Genomic DNA, 19,716 nt, shown 5'->3' on the forward strand with positions numbered 1-19,716 from the left:
ATAGATTTATTAGATAATAAGTAATGGATAATAAGTATTATTTCCAACATTTTTTTTAATGTTTACATGGAAAGCACATATTACAACAACAATATGATATATTTATGAATGGCCTTCATCAGCACTCACATCTACTCTGGAATCTTGTAAACACCACTCTTTCATCATCACATGCTCGAGTTGTCACTTGACCTCCATTTAAAACATAACCGCTTTAGACCATCTTTGACATACTTTGCAGAATTGTCGCTTTTCGACCTCCAGCAACACGACAAGTCAGTGTCGATACTTAACCATCCTATTGACATACCTCCATCTCTTGAATACATGGTCTTTTCATCATCGTCACAGGTGTTTGAGTGTAAATTCAAACCCATGCACGCTGCACTCACAATGACCACCAAACATTCATGACCCCTCACAATGACCACCAATTCATGACCCCTCATCCATGGCTGATTTATCTTACTTCGTAGGCACCTAATGGAGCTCAATGCAGATTTATGCATTATGTAGGAAGAGATGATGGGCCAGACATTCTTAATTATACTTGTGATCATGGGCAAGACCATCTTAATTATATTTCAATTTGTCATTAAAATGTAAATTATAAGATAACAAAAAAGAGAAAAAGAGAATGTGCTTATTTTCAATGTAAAAAGAAAATAGAAAATGAAATAATTACTATTGAAACAACCCCTCATCACTCCCCACACCTTCGCCATAGAGGATCACCATTTTATTTTTAGTTTGCTAAACGTCTCCCTATATCGAGGATTGAGCATGTGAGATGACCCATCTTTTTATGTTTTCTTCCAAGCGATCAAATAGTAAAGATTTATTAGATAATAATATTACTATAGATTTATTACAATTTTTTTAAGTGTAAATTTTGTAAAGTGTAAAATATAATGTGTTATTTTTTATTGTTTGATAAATTTTATTTTTGAATGTTAAATAAGATATATATAGGACTAAATAAATATTTTAACCATAAAAACTTAATGTTTTTATGATATGTACATAATTTTTTTAAAATGATATATATATATTTAATGATAGAAAATTTAGAAAGATCGGAGAAATTGATTACACACAATAAATCATACTTAGATACCTTTATTGATCACCATAAGTACAAATATATAGGACATAAATTATAGACTTCAACACATCTAGATCAGGATTCCAACTCATTACATAGGAATCAACACTTTCTAGATTGAAGCCTAAGTACTCACACTAACAACTACACATGACATGGAAGCATTACTTCTAACTCTCTCTCTTAATGCTTATATGGAAAGCACATATTACAAAAACAATGTGATATATGTCTGACTAGCCTTCATGAGCACTCACATCCACTTTCAAATCTTGCAAACACCTTTCTTTCACCACCACATCTTCGAGTTGTCACTTGACCTCCATTTAAAACATAACTGCTTCAGACCATCTTTGACGTACTTTACAGAATTGAGATTTCTCGACCTCCCGGAGCACGACGAGTCAATGTCGATACTGAACCATCCTATTGACATACTTCCATCTGTTAAACACATGGTCTTCCGTTGTATTCCTCAGTTATTTAGAAAGGCATTCTGGGTACTGAATGCATTCAGAAGTCAATTTTACAAGATGAACTCTTCAACACAAAATCCAATGAACCTATAAGTTGATGTCCCTCGCTCCACACGACGCCACCAACTTATAACAAATTATACATAATCAAATTTGTGATATGTTCTTGTGTCATTGTGTGCATAAAAAACCACCAATTATTTCTAATTTGTTCTTTAATTAGTTTTCCATTTTATTTTTCACATTACAACAATAATAACATACCACATAATAAACTTCACACCTCTAAATATCAAATCGAGATAAATATATTAGTGCTGAGCAAATCAACATCTAAACACCACATCTCTCGAAGGATCTGTTTAGAAAAGTAGGCCCATTGTGATTTGTCGGCAATGGAATTGATGGATGAATCCTTGGATAATTTTGAGTCAAATCAATCTCCTGCAGCCATAATTTTGTTCCCATGAGCCCATTTAATGAAAGATCTACATGATTTGCTTGGTCCGCGGCCTTTTGAGCTTCGGAATTGTGCTGGAATTAGTTGGCTTCTGAGGATAGAATAACCAAGACGGTGGAATCAATGGATGAATGGGCACTCCTCCGATAACTATGAGTTGAGAGAATATCTGATAGCGTAATTCTCTTCCTATGGATATGATGCTCAAATTTTTAATAGCCCATACATATTCACTGCCCAAATCTGTGTGCCCAGATTCGACATCCACATACATTATGGCAGTGCTCTAATTGCCATTGCCATCGCCATTGAGGAGCTTCAACGAAGTCATTCCGATCCGAACTTCCATGAGAAGCGGAATCACCGTGCAAGATTCTCTCCAAAGCAGCTAGATATTATGCCCAGGTAAAAAATGAGGAACTCATTTCTTGCTGGAGTTTATCGTGTTTGCGCAGATCAAACCAACCCTGAATAAATCTGCATGACAAGCCTTGCTGACGCTGAGATGAATAATCGTCAGATAGATGGATCTGGTCCATAGAAAATAACATCCATTTCTTTTGACAGAATGAACATAGATCCATTATGCGGAAATATGGCAATAGATGCACAATGTTTGACTTGACAGAACAGGCAGAGGGAAAGTTTTGACAGAACGTCGAGAGGGAAGCCAGACAGTAGTTAAACAGACCTTCCAGATCTCACCAGCCGTAGATCTCCTAATGAAGGAAACCTCCCCTTAAGTTTTCTGCCAAACGAGAAGATCCCAACAACTCACACAGTCTTCACAACATTCAGATCTATAGATCTCAGAAACCGCCACAGCAGAACTCTTTAGCAAAACATCATACTCCACAAAACAATTTAGATCTACACATTTTCTGACAAAAGAAATCAATTATCACACATCTATATTAATATATCTATGTACAGATTCTTACGGTTTTTTTTGCTTTTTTCCAAGGGAATCAAATCAGATCTAGCTCTGATACTATGATAAAAAATTTATACTTTTATTCATGAACACAAGTACTCCAACATATCTGAAACAGGACTCCAACTCATTATATAGGAATTAACACTTTTTACAAATGACATGGAAGCATTACTTCAACACTTAATTTATATTAAAATATTTTACATAATATGTATATCCAAATGGTTTTTTATTATTGATATATTTTTAAGTATATGTCAATATTAATTCTTATTAAAATATTTTATTAATAACCCACATTGAATATTTTTCTACATACAACATTAAAATATTAGTAATATAAATCTTCAAATAGTTTATTTAAATTTGTTGTTGAATTTTTTTTGAAAAGTATTAATTTTAATTCATTTTTTCTTTTATTATAGCGGACATTATTTTTCTATTTAGAACATAATTTGAAGAGAAGAACATACAAACTTACAATCTCTTCATACTGAGTTGTAGAATAAGCTTCTGAGCAGTTCAATAGTCTTTTTTTACTTAATTATAAATTTATAAAAATCCTTTCATAAACTTAATTTTGTGAATTAACTTGATCTACTACTTATTTTTTCCCCTTTTATTTATTATAAAATAAAAATCCTTTCATAAGCTTGATTTTCTGAATTAGCCTGATCTACTATTTGTTTTTTTCCATTTATTTATTATAAATTAAGATATTATTTCTTTGAGATGCTACTCACATTATGAACCAAAAGTATTAATATTTAAAACAAATAAAAATGCGTTAATTGATTATGGCATGTCGGTGCTCAACCTTTATGTCATCAGTTAAAAAAACATTGCTTTTAGTTAATTAGAATTATCGATGTGAAGTGCGTCATCAAATCATTAGCATTAACAAAAAGCTTTTGTGATTTTTGTTGTTGTAATGTGTTCAGCGTATTCCCTAGATCAGTCAATTTTCTTATTGGTCTTATGCAGTACAGACAGCAGCAGAGGAGCAAGCAGAGGTACCGAAGGCAGAGATGGATGGTAGCTATTGTTGGTAGCTGCAGATGGATGGTAGATTCAGTAAGCATCAGTGGAAACGGATGTATTGATAGATTGAATTTGATTTATGGCCAACAGATAGATACCAGTACCTATGCCTATACCCGATACTTCGATCTACTTTCTACGCTTGAACTCTAACTAGACCTCTCTATACTTCTCTCTCTATATTGAACTCGGTTGGAGATGCTGGAAACAACTTCGATCGCAGGTGCAAAGCACGGCCTTTAGGTACTCGCTCGACCGAGGAAGTGATTTTGCAGGATATCTTCATAGGAATAGAATATTAATGTTAAGGAAGGTTATGAGATAAATGGAGGTAGTGCATGATTTGTTTATACAGTCGGTATGTATTGATGTCTTTTCTTGTCCAGAAAAAGTTTTCACTTTCCTGGTCTCTATTGAGTTTCTTTTACATTTTGATAGAGGTTGTACTCCTCTTTTCATTCATTTACATATTCAAAATAATTGAATATATTGAAATACAATCATTCACACTTTCACGTGTGGCTTGAATAACGAGCTTCAAAAAGGAAAATAAAATAATAACATAATGATTCATTACATATATACATCTATTCATCCATTAGAAAGATGATCAATATGTTGACAAAGCTCTAAAACGATTCCATGTGTTCAAAGATGGTAGACTCATAACCGTGTTTTCACTGTTCATTTAAAAGTTTAGGAACTAGAAATGGTGTGCACTCTTGAAAATAGTGTAAAGAGGCCAGTCCTAACCCCAAATCCAACCATAGTTAGAAGGAGTTGGTTACTCTCGTGACACCTCCTAAGGTATAGTTATGGGAATGAAATTCAAAACTTTTGACTTATGGATCAAAAGTTACAGTCATTTGAAGATGAACCAATTACGCTGTGCCATATCATCATGACCTCCACGTGGCAACCTCATAGAGTCCTACATGGAAAGTGATGGGGTGCACGAACCCACCATGGACCCATGTGGCACTTGACATATGGCCACCATGGACAAGTCCACCTTGCACATGCAAGTTCCAAGGAGGGTCAAGGTCGGCCCTCCCTTCACCAAAATGCATTTTAATTTTTAATAGTTGGGTCCAACCCCTGATCTCTCAGCTAGGTTGGGGTTTTCCTGACTCCATCTAGCACCAAAATAAAAGGGTTCAGCGTTGGTCCAACCCACGACCTCCCAACCCCCCCAATCCCTGACCTATGGGTCACAAAGAGACAAATCAGCTTGTCAGAAGTCAGGCCTTTTGGTCGACCTTCTAACCTCCAACTTCATCAAACTACTGAACTAGAATGTAATTTTCAACTTAAAATTTGGTATGTTTTCGAGTGCTTTAAGAGAGTTGTCTTTTTTCTAACTTAGAAAGATTTTCAAGCATTTCTTCCAGTACCTAATGTTCATTAAACTCATAAGAAATTATTCCTAAACATGACAAATAATTAATTATATGTAAAATAACGAATCCACGCCACTTTCAAGTGCATTTCTTCACAAAATTATAGAGAGTTGTAGCAGCTCTTTAAAAGAGAAGAACTTTCTTTCTTTGGCTGGAGAGCCTTATCAACAGAGGAAATAAGTGATCAAGTCTCAGAGACTACAAGGGATGGAAATAATGCCTCCTTCCCTTTAATCAACAATGCACCAACCGTCATGCAATAAATCTACTAAAACCTATACAACAAATTGAACATGCAATCAAACATGATGGCCCAGCCCTTCGTTGACGTGACACTCCGCCACGTGGTCACTCCTCAGGTCCTTAGCGGTCAAATTGTGATGTTAAAAGATCAACTCTCCGTAGATCTGCTCTGCCCCGACCTGCAACTCATCAATACACCTCCCTGCCGGTTAATTAGAGCCAGCTGCCGGTTTGTTCGGTCAATAGCTTTCCCGCCTTGGTTAAACCCGAAAGGGTTGTGCCCGGTTCATTTGTCACTTTGTTACCTTGCCGTTTCTCCCTCCGCGTTCCTCTGTTGTTTGCTCTTGAGCTCGAGCCTGGTTCGTTCCTCCGCCCATTCGATGGCCTCCTTCTCTGTCGATGTCCACAGAACCTGGTGAAATGTTGTTCCTCTGCCTTCGTTGCTGTTTGCTGTGGTGCTTGGGTCTGTATGGCCGACTTGTTCTTAACTGTGGTTGTGGTAAGGGTTTTACCTTCTCGTAAGTTCCCTGCCGTGAGATTTCTTTCATTTCCCGTTCCTGAACTGTGGTCTTGAACAGATACTGGTCTTCTTGGCGCTGTTGTTCCACCGAGGTTCGGGTCGCCGTCAAAGGTAAGTTAACAGTCTATGTTTTACTCCGCTCTGTATTCTTGTTGCAACCACTTACAGGTTCTGTGCCTTTGCAGCTATGGCAATGGGTTTGGTCTCCGCGGTCCTCTGTCGACCTGTTGGTAAGTTCTGAGTTTCTATTTAGCTTGCAATTTCATGATACTTAATCCTCTGTGTTTGAAAGTGTCTTCGTTTCCAGTTTCGACTAACCTTCCTTTACTCTGCGTGCAGGTTGATTTGGTGTTCCCTCACGAGGGTTTCCGATTCGTGTTGTCTTCAACTCCCTTCGACCCTGGTCCTCTGCTCAACACGGGTATTTCCGGTTTCTTTGTTTGTAACTTTCTGTCACTGTTCTTTGGCAACGAATTTTGGTCTTCGGCCTTGGTGAAATGTGAGACAACTTATGACAGTGAGGGTTTGTAGTTACTCGCCCTTATGATGGTGAGGGTTTGTACATGGAACTGTATCGTTTCTTAATATAAAACTCTTTTCGGTTCTGAATGTGACTGCTGTGCTATGGCTTTAATATAATTCAATTTAACAGAGTGTGTTACGTATGATACCTTTCGCTTGTAAGTTGTTCGTTTGCTGGAATTGTGCGACCGCGTTACTCCTTGTGCTTGGCATGCTGGTTCTGTGCGTTATGGTTTGTACTTCTGGTTACACTTGTTGCCTGTAACTTTCTTTATTGCTCACATTCCTGTTACAGCTAGTTTCTTCCTGTCCAAACTCGATCTTTAAAACACAGTACATGTACAACAAATTTATGAATGCTTTCTATGGGAAATATTAGTAACAGAATACTTCTGTCATGAATAAAAACACACAGTAAATATTCGAATGTCTTCTGTGGGAAAGATTAGAAATAGAGTATCTCTGTCATAAATAAAAAGTTCTGTTTACAGAGGGTTTTGTATTGTCTTGCTATCTCTTATTCTTTTCTTTATGAGGGGAAAAAAAGTCCCTGTTACATTCGTTCTTTTCCTTTTTAAACTACATGAAACATAACTGCCTACTGAACTGAATTCTGTAACTGTCACTTGTTTCTTTAAACAAAAAGTTAACTAAACAGTTTTTGTTTTCCTAAGCTAACAACTAGTAACTTAAATTGTTCTGAAATAAAAAGAAACAAACATTAATTAACAAAAGACAACAGCCAATTTTGATGACCTGTCCATCCACTCCTGGAGTCTTGTCATGTTCCTGTTTTACCGTGAGTCAGTCAGCGATCTTCTGTCTCCTTGGAGCTGGATGCTCCTGCATCAGGCTCCCGGGGTGGCAAAAAGTCATGGCTCCGTTCCATGAGGTCGTCAACAGAATAGCCCGCTTTAGTTATCTGCGTTGCGTTGAGCCAAGAACTGTCCTCTATTGGACGGTTCCGCCACTTGACCAAATATCACAGATACTCCTTCCTGCGTGTGCGTCTAGCTACCTGTGTATCCAGAATCCTTTCGATCTCAAGGGGTGGTGCCTTTGGCAATTGTCTTGTCCAAGAATCTTCTTCATAGCTGTTTTTCTGTGGCACTGTAGTTGCTGCATCATTCTCTGAATCGGCGACATAGGGAAACAGATCTGCCACGTTAAAAATGGGAGAAATTCCAATCTCAGGTGGCAACTGTATTTCATAAGCGTTTGCAGAAAATTTGCGGATGATTTTGCAGGGGCCGATCTTCTTGAATTTTAGTTTGTTGTACTCCCGCTTCGGGAATCTCTCCTTACGTAAATACGCAAGGACTTCATCCCCAACGTTAAACTGAACTTCCCGACGCTTTGTGTCAGCTCGCTGCTTATACTTGTGATTGTTGTCCTGCAACTTCAGCTTGACCTGTTCGTGCAAATTGCTCATCGCTTGAGCGAATTCTTCCCCATCAGCGCTCCGTTTCTCGAGTTTCCCCAAATCCTGTAATTCATGCACTCCTCGCGGATGCATGCCGTACAAAATCTGGAACGAACTGTAACCGGTGCTGCGGTTAGGTGAATCGTTGTACGCGAACTCTGCTTGAGCAAGTATACGGTCCCATGTCCGGGAATTTCCTCCTGTCAAACTTCGAAGTAAGTTCCCTAGGCTTCTGTTTACTACTTCCGTTTGACCATCAGTCTGCGGATGATAAGCGGAGCTGAACTGCAATTGAGTATTCAACTTTTTCCACAAAGTTCTCCAAAAGTGACCAGTAAACTTTACATCCCGATCAGAGATGATGGATTTCGGGAGTCCATGCAACCGAACAATTTCAGTAAAGAATAGGTGGGCTATATAAGTGGCGTCGCTGGTTTTCCTGCAAGGTACAAAATGTGCCATTTTTTAAAATCGGTCAACTACAACCATGACTGAATCGAAGCCCCGCTGTGTCTTTGGCAAACCCAAAACGAAGTCCATGCTCACTGAATCCCATGGTCGACTCGGGATCGGCAATGGCAAATAAAGACCAGTGTTTTGACTATGACCCTTTGCTAGCTGACAAACTCTGCATCTACTCACGTACCTCTGCACATCTCGCTGCAGTTTCGGCCAAAAATAGAAGTGCTGTACCTGAGCAATCGTCTTGTCGATACCAAAGTGTCCAGCCAGTCCCCCACTGTGTTTCTCCTGTATTATATTTTCCCGCATAGAACAGTTGGGTATACACAGTTGTCCTCCTTTAAACAGCAGCCCTTCTTGTAGATTATAGTCTAGCCACATGCTGTTATTCCTTAACAGAGGGTTTTGGCAAGCTTCATATGCCTCCCCAAATTCGGTATCAGTTTGATACAACTCCTTCAAATGCTCAAAACCCAAGACTTGCATTGTGCTTTCCTGCAGAAGCAACGTTCTTCTGCTCAGTGCATCTGCCACCTTATTCGCTTGGCCACTAATGTGCTTTAGTACGAATATAAAATTCTGCAGATACTCCACCCAAGTTGCATGTTTGTGGTTCAATTTATGCTGTTGCATAATGTACTGCAAGGCAGAATTATCTGTAAATAAAACAAACTCATTTCCCAGTAGATAATGCCGCCAATGCTTCAAAGCTTGTATGATTGCGTAAAATTCTTTGTCGTAGGTTGAGTATTTATGCCTACTCTCATTTAGCTTTTCACTGAAGAAAGCGACTGGTCTGTCCTCCTGACTAAGGACTGCCCCAATGGCTGTCCCACTGGCATCACAACGAACTTGAAAAAGTTTGTTGAAATCTGGCAGTCTCAATATAGGTCTTTCAGTAATCTTTTTTTTTAAAGTTTGAAAACTACTTTTTGCCGCTTCAGTCCAGTGAAAAGGCTGATTTACCTTCTTGATCGTGTCCAACATAGGTGCGCAAATCTCGCTGAAATTCCTGATAAATTTCCTGTAAAAACTGGCTAGCCCATGGAAACTCCGGACTTCAAATAAACTCTTCGGAGAAGGCCAGCTAACTATAGATGCCACCTTTTCCAGATCCATTTTTAATTCATTTTCTGCAATGACAAACCCCAAATACACTAGTTCTCGCTGAAAAAAGGTACACTTTTTCAGATTAATCAGCAGCTTGTTTTGCTGCAGCTTCCTCAACACACTCTGCAAATGCCTGAAATGCTCCTCTTTAGTCCTGCTAAAAATCAAAATATCGTCCAGGTAAACTATCACGAACTTCCCATTAAATTCCTTCAATACCTCATTCATCAAGCGCATGAATGTGCTGGGAGCGTTGCTCAACCCAAATGGCATCACCAGCCACTCATATAAGCCTTCGTTTGTCTTGAAAGCTGTCTTCCACTCGTCGCCTTCTCGTATTCGAATCTGGTGATATCCACTCTCCAGGTCAATTTTTGAGAAATAGGCTGCCCCGCTCAAACAATCCATCATATCGTCCATCCTTGGCAAGGGAAACCTGTACCTGACAGTAATCTTGTTTATGGCTCTGGAGTCTGTGCACATTCGCCATTCTCCTCCCTTCTTTGGAGCCAAAACGGTCGGTACTGCACAAGGGCTCATACTTTCTCGAATCAACCCTTTATCAAGTAATTCCTGAACTTGCTTCCTAATTTCCTCATGGTCTTTGGGACTCATACGGTAAGCAGCCTTATTTGGCAATCTTGCCCCTGGTATAAAGTCAATACAGTGACTAATACCCCTCCTTGGTGGTAATTCATTGGGAAGGTCATCCACCACAATGTCCCCAAATTCTTGCAGCAACTGCTGAACTTCCTCAGGCAAGTCTGATAGCTGTGTGTGTAATACTACTGCCTTTGGTCTCCTTATGACAGCAAAATTGATTTCGTTGTCCTCAATCTGTTTCACAAACTCCTTTCCGCCCAACAGCAATGCCTTCACTCCACTGGCTTCTGCTGTATTTTCCTCCTTGATGGGTACAAGCGTGTGCTTGATCCCATCTTTAACAAACTTATAGCAATTCGTTTTCCCGTCATGAACTGCACTTCTATCAAACTGCCAAGGTCGTCCCAACAGTAGGTGACAGACATCCATTGGCATGACATCACAAAGGATCTTATCCTTGTACTTACCAATCTGAAATTCTACCTCACATTGTTCGTCGACTAACAGCTGATGTCCTTTCTGCAGCCATGACACTTTGTAGGGCGTAGGGTGCTTCAATTTCTTCAATCCCAGCTTTTCTACCATCTCCACAGCCACAAGATTGTCCGTACTCCCACTATCAATGATCAGTTTGCAGCACTTGCCCCGCGACTTGCAGACAGTGCGGAACAAAGCTTTTCGTTGATCTGGTTCTGCAACCTCCTTTGCTGGTTTCAACAGCACTTTATTCAACACCAAAGCTTCACCTGTCTCTGGTGCATTTTCTGCTTCCTGAGGTGTTGTCTCAGCATCCTCTGGCTGAACAACATAAGTTCCTCTTCCGCCTGCTGGTTCACCTTCAGGACATTCATACGACTTGTGTCCCCATTTGTGGCAGCGATAGCACTGGACAGCTCCCCTGCCCCGACCATTTCCTCGCCCCCGCTGAGGTGGTCGTCCTCCTCTAGTGCTATTGTCTTTTTCTGTTGCTCCAGCAGATTTAGAGCTGCTGCTTTCTTCACTTGAACCTGTACCTCGGCCTCTTCCAAACACTTTACCCTTCCCCCTGCCAGTTCCACCTCCTCTCCTGGCATTCTGCTTCCGGTTAATTTTTTCTTCTGCCTTCAGCGCAAACTGATAGGCTTCTTCCAATGTCCGGGGTGAAAGGATACCAATTTCATCCAAGATTTCCCCCCTTAAGCCATTCACAAATCTGGCTGTTTTCTCCGGGGTGTCTTCCACATATCCTGCCCACAAATTTAACTTGTAAAACTCCTCTGTAAATTCTTTCACAGTCATTCCCCTCTGCTTCAAGTTCTGTACCTGCCTGTACAGCATAATCTGATAATCCTTCGGCAGGAATTTCTCTTTCAGTTTGGCCTCCATTCTAGACCATTTCTTTATAGGCTGTTTGTTAAGCCTCCTCCGTTCCGCCTGAACGCTGTCCCACCACAAGGACGCATGTCCCTTCAGTTTGGTGGCGGCGAACTTCACCTGTTTATCCTCGCTGGTTTCCTCGAATTCGAAATATTTGTTGACTTCACTTAGCCAATCCAACAACACGTCTGCGGACAGACTTCCGTCATAAGTTGACAGCTCATGTTTTGGCTTATGACTTGACAGCAAAACCGACTTCAACAGTCTGAATTCTGGTGTCACCCCCTCTAATTCTTCCTCTGGTTCTGCCTCATCTTCATCACTGTTATCTGCCGGGTTTCTTCTTCCCCCAGCTTCTATTGCTTCTAAACGTTCTCGCAAGACACGGATCTCCTCACGGAGTCCTTCTTCTGCTACCCTCCGGACTCTTCCTCTTCCCCTTCCTCTTCTGCCAACCTCCATTTTCTTTTACTCAAAACCTGCTCTGATACCACTTGTGATGGCCCAGCCCTTCGTTGACGTGACACTCCGCCACGTGGTCACTCCTCAGGTCCTTAGCGATCAACTTGTGATGTTAAAAGATCAACTCTCCGTAGATCTGCTCTGCCCCGACCTGCAACTCATCAATACACCTCCCTGCCGGTTAATTAGAGCCAGCTGCCGGTTTGTTCGGTCAATAGCTTTCCCGCCTTGGTTAAACCCTAAAGGGTTGTGCCTGGTTCATTTGTCACTTTGTTACCTTGCCGTTTCTCCCTCCATGTTCCTCTGTTGTTTGCTCTTGAGCTCGAGCCTGGTTCGTTCCTCCGCCCGTTCGATGGCCTCCTTCTCTGTCGATGTCCACAGAACCTGGTGAAATGTTGTTCCTCTGCCTTTGTTGCTGTTTGCTGTGGTGCTTGGGTCTGTATGGCCGACTTGTTCTTAACTGTGGTTGTGGTAAGGGTTTTACCTTCTCGTAAGTTCCCTGCTGTGAGATTTCTTTCGTTTCCCGTTCCTGGACTGTGGTCTTGAACAGATACTGGTCTTCTTGGCGCTGTTGTTCCACCGAGGTTCGGGTCGCCGTCAAAGGTAAGTTAACAGTCTATGTTTTACTCCGCTCTGTATTCTTGTTGCAACCACTTACAGGTTCTGTGCCTTTGCAGCTATGGCAATGGGTTTGGTCTCCGCGGTCCTCTGTCGACCTGTTGGTAAGTTCTGAGTTTCTATTTAGCTTGCAATTTCATGATACTTAATCCTCTGTGTTTGAAAGTGTCTCCGTTTCCAGTTTCGACTAACCTTCCTTTACTATGCGTGCAGGTTGATTTGGTGTTCCCTCACGAGGGTTTCCGATTCGTGTTGTCTTCAACTCCCTTCGACCCTGGTCCTCTGCTCAACACGGGTATTTCCGGTTTCTTTGTTTGTAACTTTCTGTCACTGTTCTTTGGCAACGAATTTTGGTCTTCGGCCTTGGTGAAATGTGAGACAACTTATGACAGTGAGGGTTTGTAGTTACTCGCCCTTATGATGGTGAGGGTTTGTACATGGAACTGTATCGTTTCTTAATATAAAACTCTTTTCGGTTCTGAATGTGACTGCTGTGCTATGGCTTTAATATAATTCAATTTAACAGAGTGTGTTACGTATGATACCTTTCGCTTGTAAGTTGTTCGTTTGCTGGAATTGTGCGACCGCGTTACTCCTTGTGCTTGGCGTGCTGGTTCTGTGCGTTATGGTTTGTACTTCTGGTTACACTTGTTGCCTGTAACTTTCTTTATTGCTCACATTCCTGTTACAGCTAGTTTCTTCCTGTCCAAACTCGATCTTTAAAACACAGTACATGTACAGCAAATTTATGAATGCTTTCTATGGGAAATATTAGTAACATAATACTTCTGTCATGAATAAAAACACACAGTAAATATTCGAATGTCTTCTGTGGGAAAGATTAGAAATAGAGTATCTCTGTCATAAATAAAAAGTTCTGTTTACAGAGGGTTTTGTATTGTCTTGCTATCTCTTATTCTTTTCTTTATGAGGGGAAAAAAAGTCCCTGTTACATTCGTTCTTTTCCTTTTTAAACTACATGAAACATAACTACCTACTGAACTGAATTCTGTAACTGTCACTTGTTTCTTTAAACAAAAAGTTAACTAAACAGTTTTTGTTTTCCTAAGCTAACAACTTAGTAACTTAAATTGTTCTGAAATAAAAAGAAACAAACATTAATTAACAAAAGACAACAACCAATTTTGATGACCTGTCCATCCACTCCTGGAGTCTTGTCGTGTTCCTGTTTCACCGTGAGTCAGTCAGCGATCTTCTGTCTCCTTGGAGCTGGATGCTCCTGCATCAAAACACAAGATTACAAATCATTCCACACTATCCATTAACATTGTTGAGCACTCATTCTACTAATGCAGCACAACACCATTATGATGAAATAACACTTACATCCATGATATTAGTGTAATATCATGCATCTCATGTATTTGTGCTTTTACATCCTCACGTGGCTTGCAATTTACACAATAAACGTTCACTGTCTTTTAATTAGACAAAACCATATCACTGCAATAAAAAGATTCCATGTTGGTTATTTTATGAACATAACCATTACATCCACATGTTATCCCAATACCTTGTACACAATGAAAACAACATATTGGTTAATCATGAACCATGCCATCAATGAACATTAATTTCAGACCAATAATGAATATATATATATATATATATATATATATATATATATATATATATATATATATATATATATATTGTTGATTTCTTGAGAACATGAGAGATACTTATCTCCAACTAATGGGAAACTGAGTTTAGGAATAGGACTCTCCACGTAACCATAGACAATTGCAACCATGTCTCACATATAGTTGTCACCCTCGAGCTATATTCTAGAAGTCGAGGGAATTTTTTCTTCAATGATTTAACACATCTATTAGTTGAAGCATAAACTCTAGAGATTCATCCATATCCAACCACCAACTGAGATGACATCATCAAAGAGCATAGGTATTCTAGAGACCAACTGTCTCCACCCTTCAAAACTCAACATTTTGGTTCCACCCAATGCAGGGATTCCAAAACTCACAGTAAAATCAAAATATAATAAGAAAACAACCAGAAATCCTCTAGGAATTTTCTAGGATTAATTCATCCACCCCAACCCTTAGGGATTTCCTAAGAAACACCAACTCCACCCTCTTGTTCAATGGGGACTCAAGCGGAAATCGATTCCTCACATGGTGAATTCTTCCTGCTCCATTTCTAACTGAAAATTCATGCATTTATGTTTGTCAACCCTTTTTCTTAGCATTTGATTTCCTCTTTTTATCTTGTTGCATGCGCTCTTCCTTTTTCCATATCTCTTTTTGCTAACTTCATTTGAATTTTTCTTCCTCTTGTTGCTTCAAATATCTCGTAACAATTCAAATTTCCTCCCCTTTTGTTACATTATCCCTCGACCTTTCACATTCCTTATCGAGCTTCCATATTTCCAACAGTTCAATTTTCTCCTTCTTTTGCCTGTTTCTAACAGTAACTCCTTTTACGAAGATCTTGACAACTATTTTGAAATGAGCCAGTTACCCAATTGTTCCTCGGGCTATTTTAAATGAAAATTTTGATTGTGTAATGCAGTGAGTGGATAACATTTCTTGCTAGCTGGTAGCCTTCCATTCTTCACATTAAATTTCTATACATTAATATTATTCCCGACAAGTAATCAACACAAGAAGTAATCTCCCTAGCAAGTAATTAGCTCATCCTATTGAACCCATGTCCCATTAGTCAACCCATTTTTATTTTAATGTTTACATTGCATACATAAATATAACTTAATTTGTGGTTGTCACAATTCCCTCCCCCTTGGGGTAACACCGTCCTCAGTGTTCATATTCCATATGAAACACCAAAACATGTTGAAAAAAACACATACTATTTATGGAGCTGTAACAACTCATGGTTGATTTCCATGTAAAAAATATAGGACCAAGGTTGTGGGACACATATTACAAGCTAAATAGTGGAGAAAACATCTTATTGGGTGTCACTTTCGGTTTAGTATGGCTAAGGAATTTGGAAAAGGCATTGGAAAAGGTTTTGGAAATTCAAAGAGGCATTAATTGAAATTTTATTTCTGAAAAAATGGAAATTAGGAGAAAATGAAGGTTAAGGGTCACAAATTTGCACGAGGAGGAAATTGAAGAAAAAATTCATGAAAATTGAAGAAAATAGAGGCCTCAATGATAAAAATGCTTCTAAGGATCATTTCATGAACTTTTGATAGGTTTTGGGTGGAGCTCTCATTCTTTTCTCTCTCTCATACTCTTGAACACTTAGAGAATTCAAGGAGCATGCTTGTAGCACTCTAGTATTCACTTGGAATTAAAGAAAGAAGGCAAAGGAAAGCATGAAAGTGCAAGGAAACAGTTGGATCAACAACTACAACTAATTTTTTTTGTGGGTATTGAGTTACAAGTATGATTTCCTTGCTAGTTTTGGCATGCATGGAACATGCATGTTGTTTCTTGGTTATGATATGTCATTCACATGGTGGATTGTCGGGATTGACAGTGGTTTTTCCTAACCTTGCCATTTCCTGGATAGCCATGGTATTGTGGGTTTATCATTATGTTTATGGTGCTGGACCCACCAACATGTCAAGGGGATCTCCCCGGTAAGAAGTCCCAATTAGACCTCAAACCATTTGGTGTAGGAGTGCCAACAATGGGTGGTAAGGTAATGCCTTGACTATGATGTCACACAAAGGTAAGTAAGATAACTCTGTCAATAGAAAGGGCGTGACTGATGCAATGAGTCAAGGAATGAGTATCATAGGTTCCGACACTTCAAAGGGATAAGAAGGCGAAGGTGAGTTCCAGGTTGAAAGGGATCAGTCCCAACTCAGCTAGGAACACACCACACAAAGGACATGCACAACTTCTGGGAGAGTAGTCGACACAGATGCAACAATCCCAACATACAAGGTAATATAACATGAACAACACTCACAGATTAGTCCAAGACGAGTGTGACGATTGATATAAGAAGGTTTAGAGGAAGGTCTCTCTAGGTCCGGCAGAGCAGTTGACACGGATGGTGACATCATTAAAAAAATATGCAACACATTAACAACAAGATTCATATAATTGCATACAAATTAGTTCATATACAAGTATGTAAGTTAAACAACATATATCATTAAGGCAACCAGAGCAGTCCAACTATAATAACAACATATGAATGAAAATGTGTTGGCTTTTATTATATAAAGAAGTGTAAATCACAACCATACAATAAACCATGTAAAATTGCTAGCCCTATCCATAGAACATTATAGCCACATCCGCCTGCTCCTTTAAAGAGATGTACTAGCTCCGTGCAGCGGAGAAGCCAAGGCGCATTACAATACTATCCAAGTCTTTTTCAAGATAGTCTTAGTAGAAGTTTGGTTGACCAAAAGCCCATACAATGAGTTAAGAGGGACTATTTATAGTAAAGGGTGGGGTGACCATTGACATTCCCCTTTGTGATAGTTCAACTACCCTCATGACTCTTCACCTACTCTATGACTGTTACATCCGACTGTTGACACTCGAATTACACTTGACATGACTCACCATTATAAGGCACATGTATTCATGTGAGACAACATGACTTGAGCAAGCCTTGCAAGACATCACTGACACTCGGTTTGCTGTGGTGAGACCAACTCTTTGAAATGCTTGCGATGGTGAAGCTGGTGAGCTGATGTTAAGCTTGGTCATCCCTGATGGTGTTCATGCACCTCATGGTGACATCTTGTTGAAGCGAACTCTTTCCTCCGTTGCAACCGGTGCATTGGTTCGGCCCCTTCATCCAAATCGTCTACTAACATGCGCATGGTCTTCTTGGGTACAGTTGAACCAACAACACACTGATGCATAGTGTCCGTGCTGATCTTCAAGTGTGTGTTGGTGGTCATGGACATCAACTTGTCGAGGTGCATGCCCAACCCTAGTTGGACTTGCTTCCTGCCTTCTCCTTGGTGAGTGTGTTGAATGGGTTGGATTGCATGCATGCACTCAACGACATGCATGTTATTGGATCCTTTGCATGTGATCAACCACACTATTCACTGTGTTTTCTCTGTGTCAGCTGTTGGGATGGATCCTTAACTTGTATTGGCGGAGTTTCATCCGTGAGTGCATGTTGCGTCCATTGTTGTTCTTGTTCCTACTGCAACTCATTGGACTATTTTGGGAGCTTCATGTTATTCCTTAGTTGCTGCTTCAGCGCATGCAACTCCTTCTTTGTACCATCTTCTTCCTTCGTGTGATCTTCATGTCCCTTTGTCACTTCATAGCTTGAGTCTCCAAAGTTTCTTTCATTATCAGTGGATCTAGTTGATCTTGCAACTTTTCTCTGCCTCTATGTTGTCAACAACCTTCCTCTTGCATTCATCGTGTTCACTTAATTTATTGCGTTCACTACATTCAGTATGCTACCTTCAACTGATGTTCATGATGCTTCTTGCTGTGATGCTGCTACTTGATGTCCTTGTCCAAGGACAGCTTGATGTCTTTGTGAGTAGGTAAGCCCATGGACACTTGATTAACTACAACCCCAAGAATTCTCTGAACAATGTCTTCATCTCTGCTCTCTTGGAAACTTTTGTACCTGTACCACTAAGAGGAAGATCAACACTTGTGATACTTGGAGATGTGGCAACACTCATCGTAAGCAATATGTCAGTTGAAAACCAGAATGAACATGAGAATTGAATTGCAACATACTTGGGTGAATGATTATGAATTTTACGTAATTTCGGCTGGGAGGTTGGGAGACCGACTGCCAAGACTGCACAAGGCATAGTTTGGGTTGCTGGGAGACTAGCTGACCGCTGGAACTGCTGGGATTGTGGAATGCATGATTCCAACTAGGAAAGACTGTTGGCCCAGGGACAGATTTGCACAAATTTTTGGGCCAAGCAGCCAATGACTTCTAGAAATGCGCAATTAAGTCACGAGGTCAGTGTTGGACTAGAATGTGCAAATCTGTAGAGGAAGGTGAGCCTTCCTTCTCCAGATTGCGCAAAGTAGCATTGGTGAAGGCAGAGCCAAGCCAAGGTTTGCCTGACTCGCCGACGGGAAACTGAAAGCAAGTAAGTTGATGAAATGCATGGCGACACTAAGTGATAGTAGAAGTGATAAACAATGCATGCAAAACATGAATGGAAGATTCAACAAATATATCAACACGCATTGGGTGAGGCAGTTCGCTGGTTGGGCGAACGTCCGTGCAAGACGGTTTCATGCATACCACAACAAGGAGATAGCAAGGAAAACTGAAACATAGCTAGGAAAATCTAAAATATATGTAAACGATAGTAGGCGTTCAAAGAAATCAAGAAAACAACACTCCCACAAGCGAATACACAAAAAGCGACAGAAATGCAGCACAAGGCATGGAAAGTAATCTTACCCCAAAACAACTAAGTTGAATGTGCCGACTTCTCCCAGATGTGATGTGGGATGTCATAGATACAAGGTTGATGTGGAATGAGATCTGGAATGTTTGGTTGATGAGTTTTTATAACATCGACGTTATGATGTGCATGCCACAAATCTAGGCGAAGCGACACTTAGAGGAAGGTTTCGGAATTACTCCTTGCATGTAACCCCCAACTGCTAAACATAGATCCTTGAAACAAGGGATGCATTTGCATGATGCCTTGGGAGAAGCAGCCTATGCATGGAAGTTTGTTTTGCTCAGTTCGAGAGGGAAACGATCAACTCAATTGCACATGCAAGAGACTACTTGACTGATGGTGAAAAATGTGCCTTCCTGACTGTAAGATGGGCTGACTGCCCAAGGGGATTGTGTAATTTCTGGGCCTAGCAGCTGACTACTGCACGATTTATGCAAATCCTAGGCTGAACTACTTGTTGATGGGAAAAATTGTGCAAATTCTGCTGGGAGGGTTGGTTGGCAGTATTGCGCAATCCTGGAACCCAACAGGTTGTGAGAGGGAATTGCGCAATTCCTGGAGGGAAGGCTGGTTTACATCCGAAAATGCGCAAA

At 40.2% G+C, this 19,716-nt stretch overlaps 3 protein-coding genes across 3 annotated transcripts; 2 read left to right on the top strand and 1 right to left on the bottom strand.

The window, feature by feature from the left end:
• The first annotated feature begins 5,976 nt into the window (after positions 1-5,976).
• Positions 5,977-6,793, top strand: LOC149148731 (uncharacterized). Its single transcript, XM_089446160.1, has 4 exons — positions 5,977-6,161; positions 6,241-6,293; positions 6,368-6,412; positions 6,522-6,793. Exons 1-4 carry the CDS (start codon positions 6,062-6,064, stop codon positions 6,711-6,713), a joined length of 390 nt encoding a protein of 129 aa, XP_089302286.1. The 5' UTR covers positions 5,977-6,061; the 3' UTR covers positions 6,714-6,793.
• Positions 6,794-8,592: 1,799 nt separating this feature from the next.
• LOC149148732 (uncharacterized) lies at positions 8,593-12,120 on the bottom strand. Its single transcript, XM_089442262.1, has 4 exons — positions 10,726-12,120; positions 10,225-10,605; positions 9,556-9,756; positions 8,593-9,228 (listed from the first exon to the last, which is right to left on the bottom strand). Exons 1-4 carry the CDS (start codon positions 12,118-12,120, stop codon positions 8,593-8,595), a joined length of 2,613 nt encoding a protein of 870 aa, XP_089298388.1.
• Positions 12,121-12,426: 306 nt separating this feature from the next.
• LOC149148733 (uncharacterized) lies at positions 12,427-13,223 on the top strand. The gene is made up of 4 exons (XM_089437939.1): positions 12,427-12,591; positions 12,671-12,723; positions 12,798-12,842; positions 12,952-13,223. The coding sequence occupies exons 1-4, from the start codon at positions 12,492-12,494 to the stop codon at positions 13,141-13,143; spliced, it is 390 nt and encodes a 129-aa protein (XP_089294065.1). The 5' UTR covers positions 12,427-12,491; the 3' UTR covers positions 13,144-13,223.
• The last annotated feature ends 6,493 nt before the right edge of the window (positions 13,224-19,716 follow it).

Source organism: Pinus tabuliformis, chromosome 9 (genome assembly GCF_031772625.1).
Source record: "Pinus tabuliformis cultivar Carrire ecotype Pingquan chromosome 9, CPIR1, whole genome shotgun sequence".
Classification (NCBI taxonomy): Eukaryota; Viridiplantae; Streptophyta; class Pinopsida; order Pinales; family Pinaceae; genus Pinus; species Pinus tabuliformis.